Source organism: Xenopus laevis, chromosome 6L (genome assembly GCF_017654675.1).
Source record: "Xenopus laevis strain J_2021 chromosome 6L, Xenopus_laevis_v10.1, whole genome shotgun sequence".
Lineage (NCBI taxonomy): Eukaryota > Metazoa > Chordata > Amphibia > Anura > Pipidae > Xenopus > Xenopus laevis.
This window is the reverse complement of record NC_054381.1, coordinates 26,228,368-26,243,818: the sequence shown is the minus strand read 5'-3', so window position 1 is coordinate 26,243,818 and position 15,451 is coordinate 26,228,368. Positions and strand designations below refer to the sequence as shown.

Here is a 15,451-nt window from a genome sequence, read left to right as displayed (position 1 = left end):
GAAGCCAGAAATTAGTTTTGATTGTTCTATGGAACAATTGCAGGTATGATTTTTTTTTACATGAGTCGATCCATAGTTTTGTGGTGAATATTATTTAATTGCCGTATTATAAATTCATATTCATCAGGCAAAAATCAATTAACAATTTTATAATAGGATCCCCTATTAGTCATTGCCATTGCTTGTCTGTGACTTTTCATGTCAGTAGTGTACCACCCAATACCAGTTATTGATTGTATTGGTAAAACTTTAAACTTACTTAATTTCACATTTGTACCTTAAAATACTAAATTAAAAAATGCATCAATTTCCTGCTTACTTCGGGTTATTCAAATCAAAAAACGCCCACAAGATTCTATGAAATATTGACACCTAGTCCTCAAAGCATGACCAGCCAGGTCTCCAATAATTTTGAATAAATCGATTTTTCTGGTCATTTATGGAAAATCTCATTAAAGAAACTACTACAATACCTTTTATAAATATTCAGAATGTTGCCTCCTACAAGACTAATGCACTTTGGCTTCTTCTTATAATAAACCTGCAGGATCCCTTTATAAAAAAATTCTATAAGCATGTGAATTCTGTAGCTACGAGCTGCAGCCAAACTAGGATTTTGTTCCTTTTTTATTTATTTTTTTATTATTTTTTGGTCTTTGCTTTGTCCATGAAAGTTTTTTTTCCCAGCAGTGCATTTAGTTTGAGAGAACATGTAATATGCAGGGCTTCTACAATGTATATTTTGTTGCCCATAGCAATATCTTTGTTTGCTTATGGTTAAACGTTTAATTCTTGTATACTGTATTCAACTTTTTTTCCCCATTTGTAGGATTTATTAGGAAAGCTTAGGGATGCAGCCAAAAGCCTAGAGAGGACTACTCAGATGTGACCTTTTTTGTATCCTGCAACAATCAAGAATTCTTCCGACTTGTTTTTTTTTTTTAAATGTAAATTCTATAATCTACCTGCTGTTATGTGCTGTTTTGTGTCTACATTGTTACAATAAAAACCTGAATGCATATTCTCTGAGCTGATGGTTTATTCCAATAAACAGTGGTTTGATAAGTGAATATAAATGTGTAAACTCAACAGGCTTCCAGTAATTTGCAAGACTCCTGTCACATCCTAAAGGCATCACAAAAATCTGCAACCTGACACTAATCTCTATAGGAAATCATTTATCCTCCCTGGGAATTCTGTCGTTGCTGGAAATGCTTCCTCACGCCTCTTTACAAATGCCTGCTTATCAGATAGATAAGATTTATTCAACGAATTTGTTATTCCAAATGATCATTAAAATAGCTGTTGTCCTGCAGCCTGATTGGCTGGTTACTAAACTCTGCCAGCTCATTAGAATATTTCTCGTTAGATTTCTGCTGGCTGATTTGTTTTCATATCTAGTTTTTAACAGGCGTCAGTTTGTGCAGCCAAAACAACAGAAAGCAAACGATATTAACCATTTGGGGTACTGGATAGATGTTCGTTTAAATTGAGTATTTATTTCCTAGGTACAAATTTAAAGCATCCTAATTTCCACGAAAAACTCTTTCAGTGCAAACAGGAATTCTAGGGGGATAAAAAAGAATGATATAACCGTTTTTTGATCACTTAGATATTTAAGGGGGACTTATATGACTAGTGTGGATACAGAAGAGACATTCATGTGACTGCGTGTTTGTGTGTCAGCACTCTCTCGTTGTTAAAGAAACGTGAAAGAATTGGAGAGAGAGAGAGAGAGAGAGCAGCTCATAGGTTACAGCACATGGTACCAGCCTCCCTGGGAACCCAGTATCCGCCTGCTTTTACCCTACTTCTCGCTTGCCAAAGCCAGAAAGCAAACGATCAGTTAATGCGATGTTGCAAGTGTTTATTACGACAGATCGCCCATAAAAAGCTGCCCAGAAAGCAGAAGAGACTCCCCAATAGGGGTAAGTGTCTCAGGGCCCCTTTTTGCCCGGCTGCTGCTGAATCCTCCTCCCCTGCAGGCTGCGCCCCCGACGCACATTCCAGTCGATCCCCCGCCCTCTGCCCGGATCGGGCGGCGCTTATTTCAGCGGGTCGCACACATCAACAGCCCGGGCTCGTCTACTCCCCCCTCCCCTTTTGATCTTTGTGGTGAAGTCGTGTCATGAAATTCTAGCAGGCATAAAATATTTGCAGCTTGCAGGACCCTAAAAAGCAAGAGGCAGTAGTGTCAGAGATGCAGACACTCCGGAGAGACTGGAATTTCTCTCTAATAATCCATAAACCACTGAGACACTGCTCCTCCAATCCCGTGCAGATCCCACTATACCCCCCCCCCCACACACTATATCTCCCCCACTATATCTCCTCTACTATATTCCCTACTATATCTCCTCTACTATATTCCCCTCTATATTCCCTACTATATCTCCTCTACTATATTCCCCACTATATTCCCCTCTATATCCCCCTCTATATTCCCCACTATATTCGCCCTCTATATTCCCCAATATATTCCTCAGTATATCTTCTCTACTATATTCCCCACTATATTCCCCCACTATAAATTCCCCACTATATTCCCCCACTATATCTCCTCTACTGTATTCCCCCACTGTATTCCCCCACTATATCCCCCCACTTTATATTCCCCCACTATATATTCCCCCACTATGTATTCCCCACTATGTATTCCCCCACTATGTATTCCCCCACTATGTATTCCCCCACTATATACTACCCCACTATATATTCCCCACTATATATTCCCCCACTATATATTCCCCCACTATATATTCCCCCACTATATATTCCCCCACTATATCCCCCCACTGCATCATCCAAGCAACCCACCTAGTGCAGAACCTCCTAATCATCTTGGGGTGCTGCCAACTTTCTACTAGGATCTCAGCCATCTCTTCTAGCCCCACAATCTGCTGGGAAGCTATCATAGCTACTATCATGATATATATTATATACCACTTACCATAGCCTACCTTGAATTCTAAGATAAATAGCTATTGTGTCATGACATAGAAACATACTGTATTATCGCTTACCAAAGTCTTCTAGCGCTGGGATAACCATATTATATATATTTTATACCCCTCATATTCTGCCTGCGCTGCTTGGCTCCTGGGATAACCAATTATTCTCTAACATTACACCAAAGAATGTCATAGTTGTATCGTAATTTTAGTATTGGCCATTCATTATTGATATTTACATGTATAGTATCATTGATACGCCAGACCCTTACAGTACACAAAGATTCTGGAAAGTTTACTATATATATATATGTATATTACACAAATGCCACATTCTGGCTGCTGCACTGCTTTGATACTGGGAATAGAGTTAGGTACTAGTACAATATATATCTATCCTATACCTACTCCCACAATGTGTCTGCATTTCTTAGAAACAGAGAGAATGCGCTAATATAGACGTGTTCACAAATAATTATACAGAATTAGCCGGCTGCTGATATTGTAGCGTAGCTGCCACCGTTTGGAAGGAACGAGAGGTTACGGGGATAAATATTCAGTAATGGATTTATAATATGAATATGATGTGAAATCCCATCGCCGGCAAACGTTGCAATAGTAAGTGGTGAAACAGGGAATAATGTCAATATTTAACCCGTTTCTTTACCTGATGAGACAGGGCAAGGGGATAAAGGTGTAACAGGGATATACAAGTGTATGGGATATAAGCGATTGAGATAGAAATATACACATATAGGAGTAGGTATGTAGCAGACAGCTCTGTTGTGGCTCATACAAATAATTGATATATTATTATTATTTACAGCACACGCCTCAGTGAGACACATCATTATTATATTATGTCACAAGCTGCCGACATTGGGGATAAATAGGTACAGAGATGAGATTGTATAGAGATTGGCTTAGATACTTAGTGACATTTGGCGCAGCGCTAGGCAGTGGCACCTCATGATAAATACGTGGAATAAATGGAATAAAGTGCTTTAGGCGCCAGTAGAAGTGTATGGGGGGATTATTGTGTCACGGAGCCCACAGGACACACACGAATATGGTGCCACAATCAGAGCCCATTGTATTCAGTGTGTGTCCTCCTCCTCCTCACAATGTCTATAGCGACACACGGATGAGACAGTGACACGGTGAGTAGGTAAAACACAATGTGCTTGGAATAGAAGAGCAGCAGCAGCAGCAGTGAGAGAGAGAGAGAGAGAGAGAGAGGAGCCGACAGTATTCAGTGTGAGTGCAACACTCATTCCCAGGCCGCCCTTAAGGAATGAAGCCACGTGACCGCGTGGGGAGGGGGAGCGGGCGGACTCCGAGCCATTTTGGGGACGGTGTCAGTTTCCAGTGTGAGGCTCCAGCAGACGGAGCGCCCGGGAGAGAGAGCGCCTCGCGGGGAGCGGGACAGAGGACAGCCGCGTACATCTCCTAACGGATACACAACCCGAGTGATCCCGCCACCGAGAGGAGGAGAGTCTTGCGCAGAATAAAGCAGCCCCGCCGGGACAAAGCGCTGAGGATGGTGTAAGCTCCTCTCCCGGGGAATCAGGAAACAAGAGGCGGGAGCGGCGGAGACTCGGTGCGGGGAACTAGGCTCGGACAAGTGACTGGAGACATCGAGAAGGCGGCAGTTCGCCTGGAGGATGTGCGGAGAGATCTCTATACTGACAGCGTCTGCAGCTCACATCAAGATGGCCGCCCCTGGGCTGATGCTCCTCCGCTGAGCGACCCCCGGGCAACGTATTGTCCTCCGACCCCCCCCCCCCCCCCCAGCAACAGCACCGAACGGTAAGTGCACGAGTCTCGCCTCGGTGGGGGTGGGGACTCCGTGAGAGGAGGGAGGGGCGGACTAGCTGCTGCACAAATAAAGGGGAGGGGGAGTGAGGGGGTGGGGAGTAAATAGAGGAGACTAAAAGGGGGTACACACAGGTGATTGAGGGGCTGCAATAGGGTGGGAGTGGGGAACACGTGAGAAAATCGACATGATATTTTGTCTGTTTGTCCATGAGCTGCCCCTGACTGATCAGAAATCTCTGTGTCTACTTCTGTGTATAGTTATATACTTATATGTATAGTTATATACTTATGTCTACTTATATAGTTATATGTATAGTTGTCTACTTATATAGTTATATGTCTACTTTTATAGTTATATGTATAGTTATCTGTATATTTACTTATATAGTTATTTGTCTAGTTATCTGTTTATATGTCTAGTTATTTAGTTATATGTCTACTTATATAGTTATATGTCTAGTTATCTGTATGTCTAGTTATATGTTTAGTTATCTGTGTATATGTATAGTTATAAATCTGTATGTCTAGTTATATATTATTTATATGTGCATGTTGGCTATTCTGCTACTTTATTGCTCCCCACTTGCCAGTTCCTATAGTCTCACCATATACCAGTGCCCTCCCCATGTCTCATTTAACCCTGTGCTGCCTCCCTGACTGGCCCCTGGATATCCCTGTACACTGGCCCCAGCACTACACCTCCACAAGTACAACACTACTACAAGTACAACACTGCTGCAAGTACAACAATACTACAAGTACAACACTACTACAAATACAACACTACTACAAGTACAACACTGCTGCAAGTACAACACTACTACAAATACAACACTACTACAAGTACAACACTGCTGCAAGTACAACACTACTACAAGTACAACACTGCTGCAAGTACAACACTACTACAAGTACAACACTGCTGCAAGTACAACACTGCTGCAAGTACAACACTGCTGCAAGTACAACACTACTACAAGTACAACACTGCTGCAAGTACAACACTGCTGCAAGTACAACACTGCTGCAAGTACAACACTACTACAAATACAACACTACTACAAGTACAACACTGCTGCAAGTACAACACTACTACAAGTACAACACTACTACAAGTACAACACTGCTGCAAGTACAACACTGCTGCAAGTACAACACTGCTGCAAGTACAACACTGCTGCAAGTACAACACTACTACAAGTACAACACTACTACAAGTACAACACTACTACAAGTACAACACTACTTGTGATACAGAGGCGGCTGCTGTCGGCTTTAGACCCTGGGGTGACCGTGTATGATTGGTGTATGTGCCCTGACATTTCAGCTCTTCCAAGCTTCCATACCAGCAGCCTGTGTTTATATAGTTCCTGGGCTATAAATCTGCCCCGCCAGACAGCTGGGATCATGGGGGATATAATGTGCCTACGCGGGGCCTGGCTTTGTCATTCCTTCAACGGGGGGAAGAAGTGAGAAGTGATTCAAAGCATGTGTCTGTTCCCTGCGCTTTTTACTTGTCAGTCTGGGCAATTGTAGCGCCGAGTAGTTGCACATTCCCGGGACTCTGCAATGTGACAGCGACTCGGTGCTTCTGCATGTGCGACTTCATATTAATTGTCTGCTTCTGGCACAGCAGGGGCCACCAATGGGCTCAATGTGAGAACTGTTAAAAGCTGAAATAATAATGAATGCTTTCTCTTGCACCATGAGGCCATAACTTAATAGGGATTGGGGAGAATAAAAACAAGTTACTAAAATGTTTGTACCTAAAGAGAGAAAAATGAGAGTTGAGAATTCTACATATTGTTTGTATCGCTCAGTGCGAATATTCGGAAGGGGCGATCAGGACACGATTGTACGAATTGAAAGTCTTTATTAGCAAATAAAGGGACCGGCTACATTGTAACAAGTGGTTTCATAGAGACCCAACGTGTATCCTACAATAAATCGGGCCAGGTTTTTGCCTAACAAGCGGTAATTGTGCATTCACATGAGAGCCTTGTACTAGTCTCCCCCAGCGAGGAGCTAAAATCATAGATCTCTTTGCTGTTAACCCCTTCTCGTTCAGCCTGTGTGTAGCGACTGATTGTACAAAATCTTGCTCTGGTCTCCTTCAGTCTGACCTGTAACTCACAGCCCCCCAATAAACACCCTCACTTGTCTGTCAACCCCCAAATAGTTGCTTGTGTTACACTAACCAGCTGGCTGGCATTATTAAAGTGCCCTCATCTACAGACTTCACCCATGTACTTGTTGCACTCTTATCTGCCAAGATTGTCCCAGGAAAGAGTTAAAGTAGATGCCAGTGAGTATAATGAAGGTGAATTTGATCTATAAAGTTAAATAAAACACCAGTGAGCGCTTCATTTCGCTGCCATTTAATGGATTGTCCTGTTTTATTATGATATTAAAGGGAATTAAGCGCCAGATCAGGAGACGAGGTCAAACATGCTCAGCTGTGTATTCTTGGCTAAACTGAAAGCCCCCTCAGTATTTCTATTTAGCGCATTTATTGGGTATGAACCTAAGGGCTGATTCCCGATTTTCTGCTGTACAAAGCGTTCCATTGGATGGCAAAGGAAAACAATGGAATTTTCTATATTGTCCAGTTTGTTCCTTCGGAAAGTTCCAGAGCGTTGCCATGAAAGAATTCGGTTGTTAGGAACTATATATATATATACATATATTGACTTGAATGTGATTCTGCTGGACTTAGTCATAGCACTTAACCATTGCTCTTTTCCTATGTCCCTAACAGCGCCCGGTAATTACACTTTCCTGGCACCTAGTCTAGCTGTTCCCAGTGTCGCCCTGTGTCTCACTGGCTGCCCTATGCTGCCCAGTCTCTTTATTTACTTTATATATTGGACTGGGAACGTTGCGCACACACGGACAGTCCCTCTCCCGAATAAAGAAATCGCATAACGGCATTTAGTGCATACACACTGAACTTTTCCTGTTGACATAGTCGCATGTATTGGCAGATACCTAGTTCCCCGAAGGGTCCATGCTTTCTCTCGCTGCCCTTACAGGCTGTCATGTACATGCCCCATATATATCCCTGTTCTATATATATATATATATATATATATATATATATATATATATATATATATCCCTGCCCCATATATGTAAATCCCTGCCCCATATATGTATATCCCTGTTCTATATATATCCCTGCCCCATACATATCCCATAAATATCCCTGCCCCATATATATATATATATATATATATATATATATATATATATATATATATATATATATATATATATATATATATATATATATCCCTGCCCCATATATGTATATCCCTGTTCTACATATATCCCTGCCCCATACATATCCCATAAATATCCCTGCCCCATATATATATATATATATATATCTGCCTCATATGAATATCCCTGCCCAAGAGGTTCCTGTGACATTTTGCCATTTTATGATTGGCTGAGAGCTATTCTTGCCCTGGTGTCGGCTCTATCTGTCAGGCACATCTCACGCAGCTGCCACTTTCGCATCTTTACGTTGTATTACCCGATTTTTAAACGAATTTGTTACATGTATTAACATTTCGTTACCACCGAAGCTGACATTTTTTTTTCCCGACCACCGCCCAACAATAACCTGGCATGGTGTTCCCAGGCTACCATGTGCTCCAGCGCAATCCACACGCTATTAGAGCGCTCTGAGGCGTGAGAGGGGCACAGGGTCAGTCCCGCATAGAAGCATCTTGTGCCGGCTCCTGCAGGGTTAACCCGCTTTAGTCCCTGCGGATTGTGGGGTCACGCGGGGGGTAATAGAGACCGGGGGGAGGGGCTGCCAGTGGGACTGGTGCGCCGAGCTTTCTCATTGGACGCTGCACTGCTCCCACTGAAGTGTATTGTTTGCTGCGAGTAACCGGCCGTGCTGTTATTCCTGCCCCTTGTGTACCTGAGTGTGCGGGAGCTGTGTGTGTTTGTCTGTGTGTGTCTGTGTGCGGAGAAATGTACTGTGCCCGCCTGTATGTGACAGGGCTCCTCCAGTTACATTATACGTCTAGCTGTGTGTATAATATGTGATTCCTATTCGACACCCGGGCGGGCAGCGCCTTTCCCTGTGATCACATCTCCCCGGTAGAGCCAACTGGATCCTCCCCCAGGCTTGGGCCCGGTCGGTTCATTGCTTCTCTCTCCCTCTCTCTTAGTCAGGCCTTTGTGTCTCTCCTCCCTTCTTACTTCCCCTGTTCTCTCTCTCTCCCCTGTGCAGCTCCTGTCTGTTCTCTCTCTCCCCTCCCCCCTGGATCTCGCTGCGTCTTGCTCTCCCTACCTCGTTCTTCTAGCCACTTGCCAGTCTCCCCTAAACCTTCTCCTGGATTCCCCCCTTAGTTTCTGTCCAGACATCCTTTAGTATCCCCCTTAGTACCCCTCTCCCCCAGCCGATTGCTTAGTTCACTGTCCTGCCCTGCGCACATCTGTCACCAGTCTCTCTGCTGGGCTTCTGAGCTGACAACTTCACTGTGTCTGCTTCCATTTCTTCCTCTACTTCTCCAAAAACCCAGAGAATGATGAAGTCTCCTCCAGCTCACTGATGCCTCTGCCTTTGCAATTCTCCTGCCCTTCCGATAATTGTGCCCAACACCCAGTACAGCTGCTAACTGGACCCGTTAGGACCAACCTGTTGTTGAGCCGGGGCCTGACTGATGTGGGGCTCTGCTAAATCACCCACTGCTTCTCAGCGATCAGTTTCATCTGCCTGGATACATTGTGATTGGCCCTTCTTCAGACAAATCCTTCCTACAACATTGCACTACTAGACACCATTGCACTACTAGACACCATTGCACTACTAGACACCATTGCACTACTAGACACCATTGCACTACTAGACACCATTGCACTACTAGTTAAAGGGTTCAGGCTTGGATGAGAATGTTCCCGGAAGGAAAGGGTTAAGGAGCCAGACACCTGCCTGAAGTCGCCCCAGGTATTTCCCCAGCAGCCCATGTAACGTTGGGTCTCCCTCCCATCTCCAGGCGGTGGCAGGATGCCAAGTGTAAGTGCAGGTTGCTATGGTAACCGGGGGGTTGAAGCTCTGGCACAAGGCAATGCGTTTCCTTTCAGCACTAAAGGAAGAGACCGTCTCCTGCACTGGGAGCTGTTGCTTGGTTCCCTCTCCCCCGAAACATGCCCATCTCCTCCTGCCTACTAAGGTGACTAGCGACCCTCACGTCTCTTCTGTTTCAGCCGACCACTTCCTTTTATATTGTAATCGCCCTAGAACTTGCCGAGCTCACCCTCAGCCTCTGCTGCACAGCGCCGAGTCTCAAGTCAGTTAGTAACAATCGCACAGCAATGGCCCTTTCCCCTGCCTCCAAATTAATGTAATCGCAGTCATGTGCTGGGCTGTCCTGATTAGTTACATTTACCCCAGCGCTGAGCCCCATTCCCCTGCTGACTGAACCCTTCTTAATTCCTTCCTTCCAGAGACCCCACTATCAACGCAAAAATGCATCGGACGACCAGGATTAAAATCACCGAGCTAAACCCACACCTCATGTGCGTGTTGTGCGGCGGGTACTTTATAGACGCTGCCACCATAATCGAGTGTCTCCATTCCTGTAAGTATCTCTATTTACTGATACTAGTACCTTGTGTTTGTTCAACCCCCTCTCAGCACATCCCTCTGTACGTTGATTTACAATGAACTGCATTCAGGAAAGTGGACCCTGATCAGTACAGAGACCCTTATTATAATGGAGGCTTCGCTTCTAACGTCTATCTGTTTGAATCGTAACAGTTTGCAAAACCTGCATCGTTCGATATCTGGAGACGAGCAAATACTGTCCGATCTGTGATGTTCAAGTGCACAAAACCAGGCCCCTTCTCAACATCAGGTGTGTACAGATATCACTAGAGCACACTGTCCCTACAGCCTTGGGGACTTCATGTTTGTCTTCTGTAAAATAATGCTTTTTTAGTCATTTTGTTTTGTCGGGATCGATTCCATTGTATGTATGTGCCAAGTAAATGCATTCAAATCACAGTCTGCTACAAGCATATTGTTCGATTAAATAACTGAAGCTCATAAATCCAGAGCAATTGCATCGTTGCTATGGTGTGATATAGCCATGGTGTTTTCATGTTTTGTAGACGATGAGAATTCAAGATGGGACTCTACAGTTGGAGGCCACAGGTTTTTCAATTGTTTTAGGATGATATTCTGAGTTCTACTGGGCGAAGTGTAATTACCCAAAATGAATCTAATTCTAATCGTTCACTGGCCACCGTTTGATACCAAACATTTTATTGGTTTAAATGGTTTTGCAGGCATAGGGCCCGTTTCCAAATTCATTACTCCAACCTCAATGGAAACATATAAAGCCTAGATACAATCATTTGCCACTGCTCATTGCATTCGTTTTCCACTTTTAGGGCAGACAAAACCCTTCAGGATATTGTGTATAAGCTGGTGCCAGGGCTCTTCAAAGGTAAGTTTCACTTTACTGTCTCTAGGGGCAACAGTCCCTTAGTCAGCAGCTTCCTAATGCGTCCTCTATTGCAGGTGAAATGAAGAGGAGAAGAGACTTTTATGCTGCTCATCCTTCTGTAGATGGTAACTCTTCTTCTTTCTTACTTTACTCCCAACAACCTTAAATACAACAGCAGGTCTATCTCTAGAAGAGTTCCCCCTGCCATTCATAAAGCAGAGCTCAGTAGACTATGAAAGTAAGGTTCCAATTAAGAGGTCCATTGAGTATGCTTCTACTAGAGGTACTTTTATGGCTTCTGTATTTCTCGGGTGGAGTCAACCATAGATGGGTGCAAGAAAGAAGTACAGCTAAACTACTCCCAGCTGAGAGCCCAAGGAATGGAGATGCTGGGTTTGAGGTTCACGGTGTAGTAAATGTATAGTAATGGAGCTCTACCTGATTTGCTTTGGCCTACCCAGCAGTAAGGACCCATTGGGGTATGCTAATAAACCTGCTAACCAGACAAAAAAAAATTCCATGTATTGCAGCTGCCAATGGCTCCAACGAGGACAGAGGAGAGGTCGCAGATGAGGACAAGAGGATCATCACAGATGATGAGATCATTAGCTTGTCCATCGAGTTCTTTGACCAAAATAGGTAAGAAGAGCCCCTCCCCCAGACCTTAATTTTGTGTGAACACTGAGGGAGGTTCCACTTGGGCTCGGGAGCTGAGTAGAGTCAATATCTTCTTCCTTCTTTCCCCAGAGCTGACCGTAAGGGAAGCAAAGACAAGGAGAAATCCAAGGACGAGGTAAAAATATAGTCATTTCTGGTTGGGTTTCTGTCAGTCTGATTTGTCCAGGCAAGTATGTGAGGTGCTCCTCTCAACAACCGATCTCTCATTCAAGGGTCTTTTGTGGGGCTGTGGTCGCCCAATTGTTCCTGTAGGTAGGATAGAACACAATTCACCTTATCATTAGGATCAATTCCCCTTATCATTAGGATCTGTTTGATCAATTCCCCTTATTATTAGGATCTATCTGATCAATTCCCCTTATCATTAGGATCTGTCTGATCAATACCCCTTATCATTAGGATCAATTCCCCTTATTATTAGGATCTTTCTGATCAATTCCCCTTATTAGGATCTTTCTGATCAATTCCCCTTATCATTAGGATCTGTTTGATCAATTCCCCTTATCATTAGGATCAATTCCCCTTATTATTAGGATCTTTCTGATCAATTCCCCTTATTAGGATCTTTCTGATCAATTCCCCTTATCATTAGGATCTGTTTGATCAATTCCCCTTATCATTAGGATCAATTCCCCTTATTATTAGTGTGTGTGTGTCATGCAAGGAATATTTGAATGGGGACAGGCCCCTATGGGCTTTAGGGTCAGTTATACAGAAGCCTTCATTGTTCTCATTGTATAATGAATTGTACTGAGCAAGGCATTGTAGCACCAGAGCAGAGAAATGAAACTAATTGGGAGGGGTGCAGGTTGTTCCCTTGGTGTGTCCCACTGCTCACAGCTGTCCCATTACATTACAGGCTAATGACAAGCGCTATTTGCGCTGCCCCGCGGCTCTGACCATCATGCACCTGAGGAAGTTCTTGAGAAGCAAGATGGACATCCCCAGTAATTTCCAGGTAAGTAACAAGGTGTAGGATCGCTGTCTGCTCGTATCATACGTGTGTCCGACCCAGCAGCCGACTCCCTTTTAGGTGCAAAGTCCTTTGACAATGAGGCCGCTGTGTTTTCCCTTAGATCGATGTGATGTACGAGGAGGAGCCGCTGAAGGACTATTACACCTTAATGGACATTGCTTATATCTACACCTGGAGAAGGGTGAGTAGCTCTGCTCGCCTTTTCTTCATAACAGTGGCCACACCGCTTGCCCCGCCCCTCTTTAACGACTCCATTTCCCTTGCAGAACGGCCCCCTTCCGCTCAAGTACCGAGTGAGACCGACTTGTAAACGGGTGAAGATAAACCCACACACCGACAGGATAAACAACACTAGCGGCGACATGGAAAGTGACTCTGGCAGCGACAAAGCGGGCAGCCTGGGTGGTGGCATTCCTTCCACTTCCTCTTGTATGCCCCGCCCCCCTGTGCAGTCCCCGCACCCACACTTCCCCCACATCTCCAGCACCATCAATGGAACCAACTCCAGCAGCAGCCACCAGAATCCCTTCGCCAACAGAGCGAGGAAAATCTCATTAAACGGAGTCTCCGCCATCTCATCGGGATGAACAGCGCCCCCGGCGGAAGGGAGGACTGGCGCCCCGTCTGATTCCTAGATCTCTCCAAACCATTGCAGCTTTAGATGCTAATATGTGTGGCGTTTTGTCCAAATCGCTTTCTTTGTAGTGAAACCATATATCGCCCGGGAGTGAATTCAGAGGATTATTATTCTTATTATTATTTGGGGTTACAGTGAAAGACTCTTGAAAGTGTTATTCAGATGGATAACCAATGATATGGCGTGTGGATGCTGGGAGGAAACTATTGGATGTTATGAGAATTGGCTTTTATTGACCTTGGAACTGGCAATTGTTTGGGCCACTGTGGATGTACAAATCGCAGTTACACCATTGGGTTGCCAATTAGGAATGGTCCTGTTGGATGTACAAGCAGCTCCAGTGGATATCTTGCCATTGCTTGGATCTCACCATGTTGCATTATGTTGTGTGCCCTCTTGGCTAGCTTGCAGATGTTGCTTTGCTATACCCTGGCCTTGTGTTTGGGAGGATCCAAGACCAAACGGTGGATTAAACCATTTGGAGTACAAGGGGGAATCTCTTGGGAACAGAGCTCTTTTGCTATTGTGTGTGAACTCCTAGAAAGCGATCACCTTGTCACATCCAGCCGAGAGATACATAGAGACGCATCTATGTAGCCACTTCACTGTGAATAGCGTTAGCCATGTTCATTTCTTATTTTCTTTTTCTTTTCATATTTCGTTTGTCCTGGCACCCAAAGTCATTTTTTTTTTTACAACCAGTGCACCCAGCACCCCAGCTTGGCATATCTGAAAGAAAATGGAATTAATCGATCAAGTTATGAAATAATCAAAACAACAACAATAAAGAAACGCGTTTTTTTTTGTTCTCCAGTTTTACAATCTCTTCGCCTAAAGAAAGCGGGTATTGCCGTTTATTTTAGTGACTTGTATAAATGATTCGCTTTTGTAAGAATCAGTCGGCGTATTGAACAATGCCATATTGGTATATCTGACAGAACAGGAGACAGTATTGTATGATATATTTATAAATACTATAATGAAAATATTGGGTTTCATGCACTCACAAATGATTAAGATTCGTTCATTTTTTTTTATTATCCCTCACAAAATCTATTTGGATTGTCAGTTTGGTAGCACAGCCTTGAGGAGTCCCAGGGGCACAACTCTGCTCATCAGCATCCAATCAGTATGGTTCCAAGCAATAAGGGTCCACTTTGTGTTTCTTTGTTTGTTTTTTTAACTCTCAACCCCAGCTTGTTTGGGAAGTACCAACTGTTTGCAGTGTTTAAAAAGAAAATATTAATATTGCTAGTATCTGGTATAATGATAAACCCTCAGTTAATAATGGGTTTCCCTTCAAGAACAAAAATGATCTAAAAGGTTCTTGATTAGTGCCCCACACAGCTGGGACAGAACTACATCTCCTAATATACCTCGATAGCCAATTAGTCAGGGGTACTGGGAGTTGTAGTTGTAGCCACCAGAAGCTCTCATTCAGCTCCTTGCATCTTGTCAGATCGGTCGTTTGACTTGATCGTTGCAGGGAGTTGCCAATAGACTGGTTTGGATCCAGCCTGGTGTCTGCTGATCATTTTGGAGGAATTGTGTGTTACTGTGTCTCATCATTTCATTATCTCCAGTCTGCAAATGAAAGAAGCACAATTATATTGCTTTATTCTTCTCGCTTATAGTCATTAAACCGTTACTTTTACATATTTTGGTATCCCGTTTCATTCCTCTCCTGGGAAATCTCTCAATCTGGTAAAAGACAGCAGCAGTGAATATATGTTCTTGGAGGAAAAAAAATATTGTACAATTTACATATATGCTTAATATGAATTAAACTGTGCTGAAACCAGTTAGACGCCGATTTATCATTTCTGATTTGGCCCCGAGCCAGTGCTGAAGTGAAGTCGCTAGAAAGGAAGGGTTTAAAGAACATGTTCTGATACAATTTTAGGAGTAGCCAAATCCCTAA

General features: G+C 43.7%; 2 protein-coding genes across 4 annotated transcripts in view; both read left to right on the top strand.

Annotated features, from left to right (window-relative positions):
• commd3.L (COMM domain containing 3 L homeolog) overlaps positions 1–1,021 on the top strand; it is a 12,387-nt gene extending 11,366 nt beyond the window's left edge. Inside the window, 2 exon segments of the mRNA NM_001095386.1 lie at positions 1–43; positions 830–1,021. The exon segment at positions 1–43 is cut by the window's left edge and continues 17 nt beyond it. Of these exon segments, the coding sequence (NP_001088855.1) occupies positions 1–43; positions 830–889 (103 nt within the window). The 3' untranslated portion in view covers positions 890–1,021.
• Positions 1,022–4,667: 3,646 nt separating this feature from the next.
• On the top strand, positions 4,668–15,188 carry bmi1.L (BMI1 proto-oncogene, polycomb ring finger L homeolog). 3 transcript variants are annotated; one of them, NM_001094538.1, is given in 10 exon segments: positions 4,668–4,760; positions 10,236–10,369; positions 10,549–10,645; positions 11,184–11,239; positions 11,314–11,364; positions 11,770–11,878; positions 11,987–12,032; positions 12,777–12,875; positions 12,994–13,074; positions 13,160–14,532. In NM_001094538.1, coding segments are annotated over 9 exon segments (972 nt in total). In that variant the 5' UTR covers positions 4,668–4,760; positions 10,236–10,257; the 3' UTR covers positions 13,481–14,532.
• The last annotated feature ends 263 nt before the right edge of the window (positions 15,189–15,451 follow it).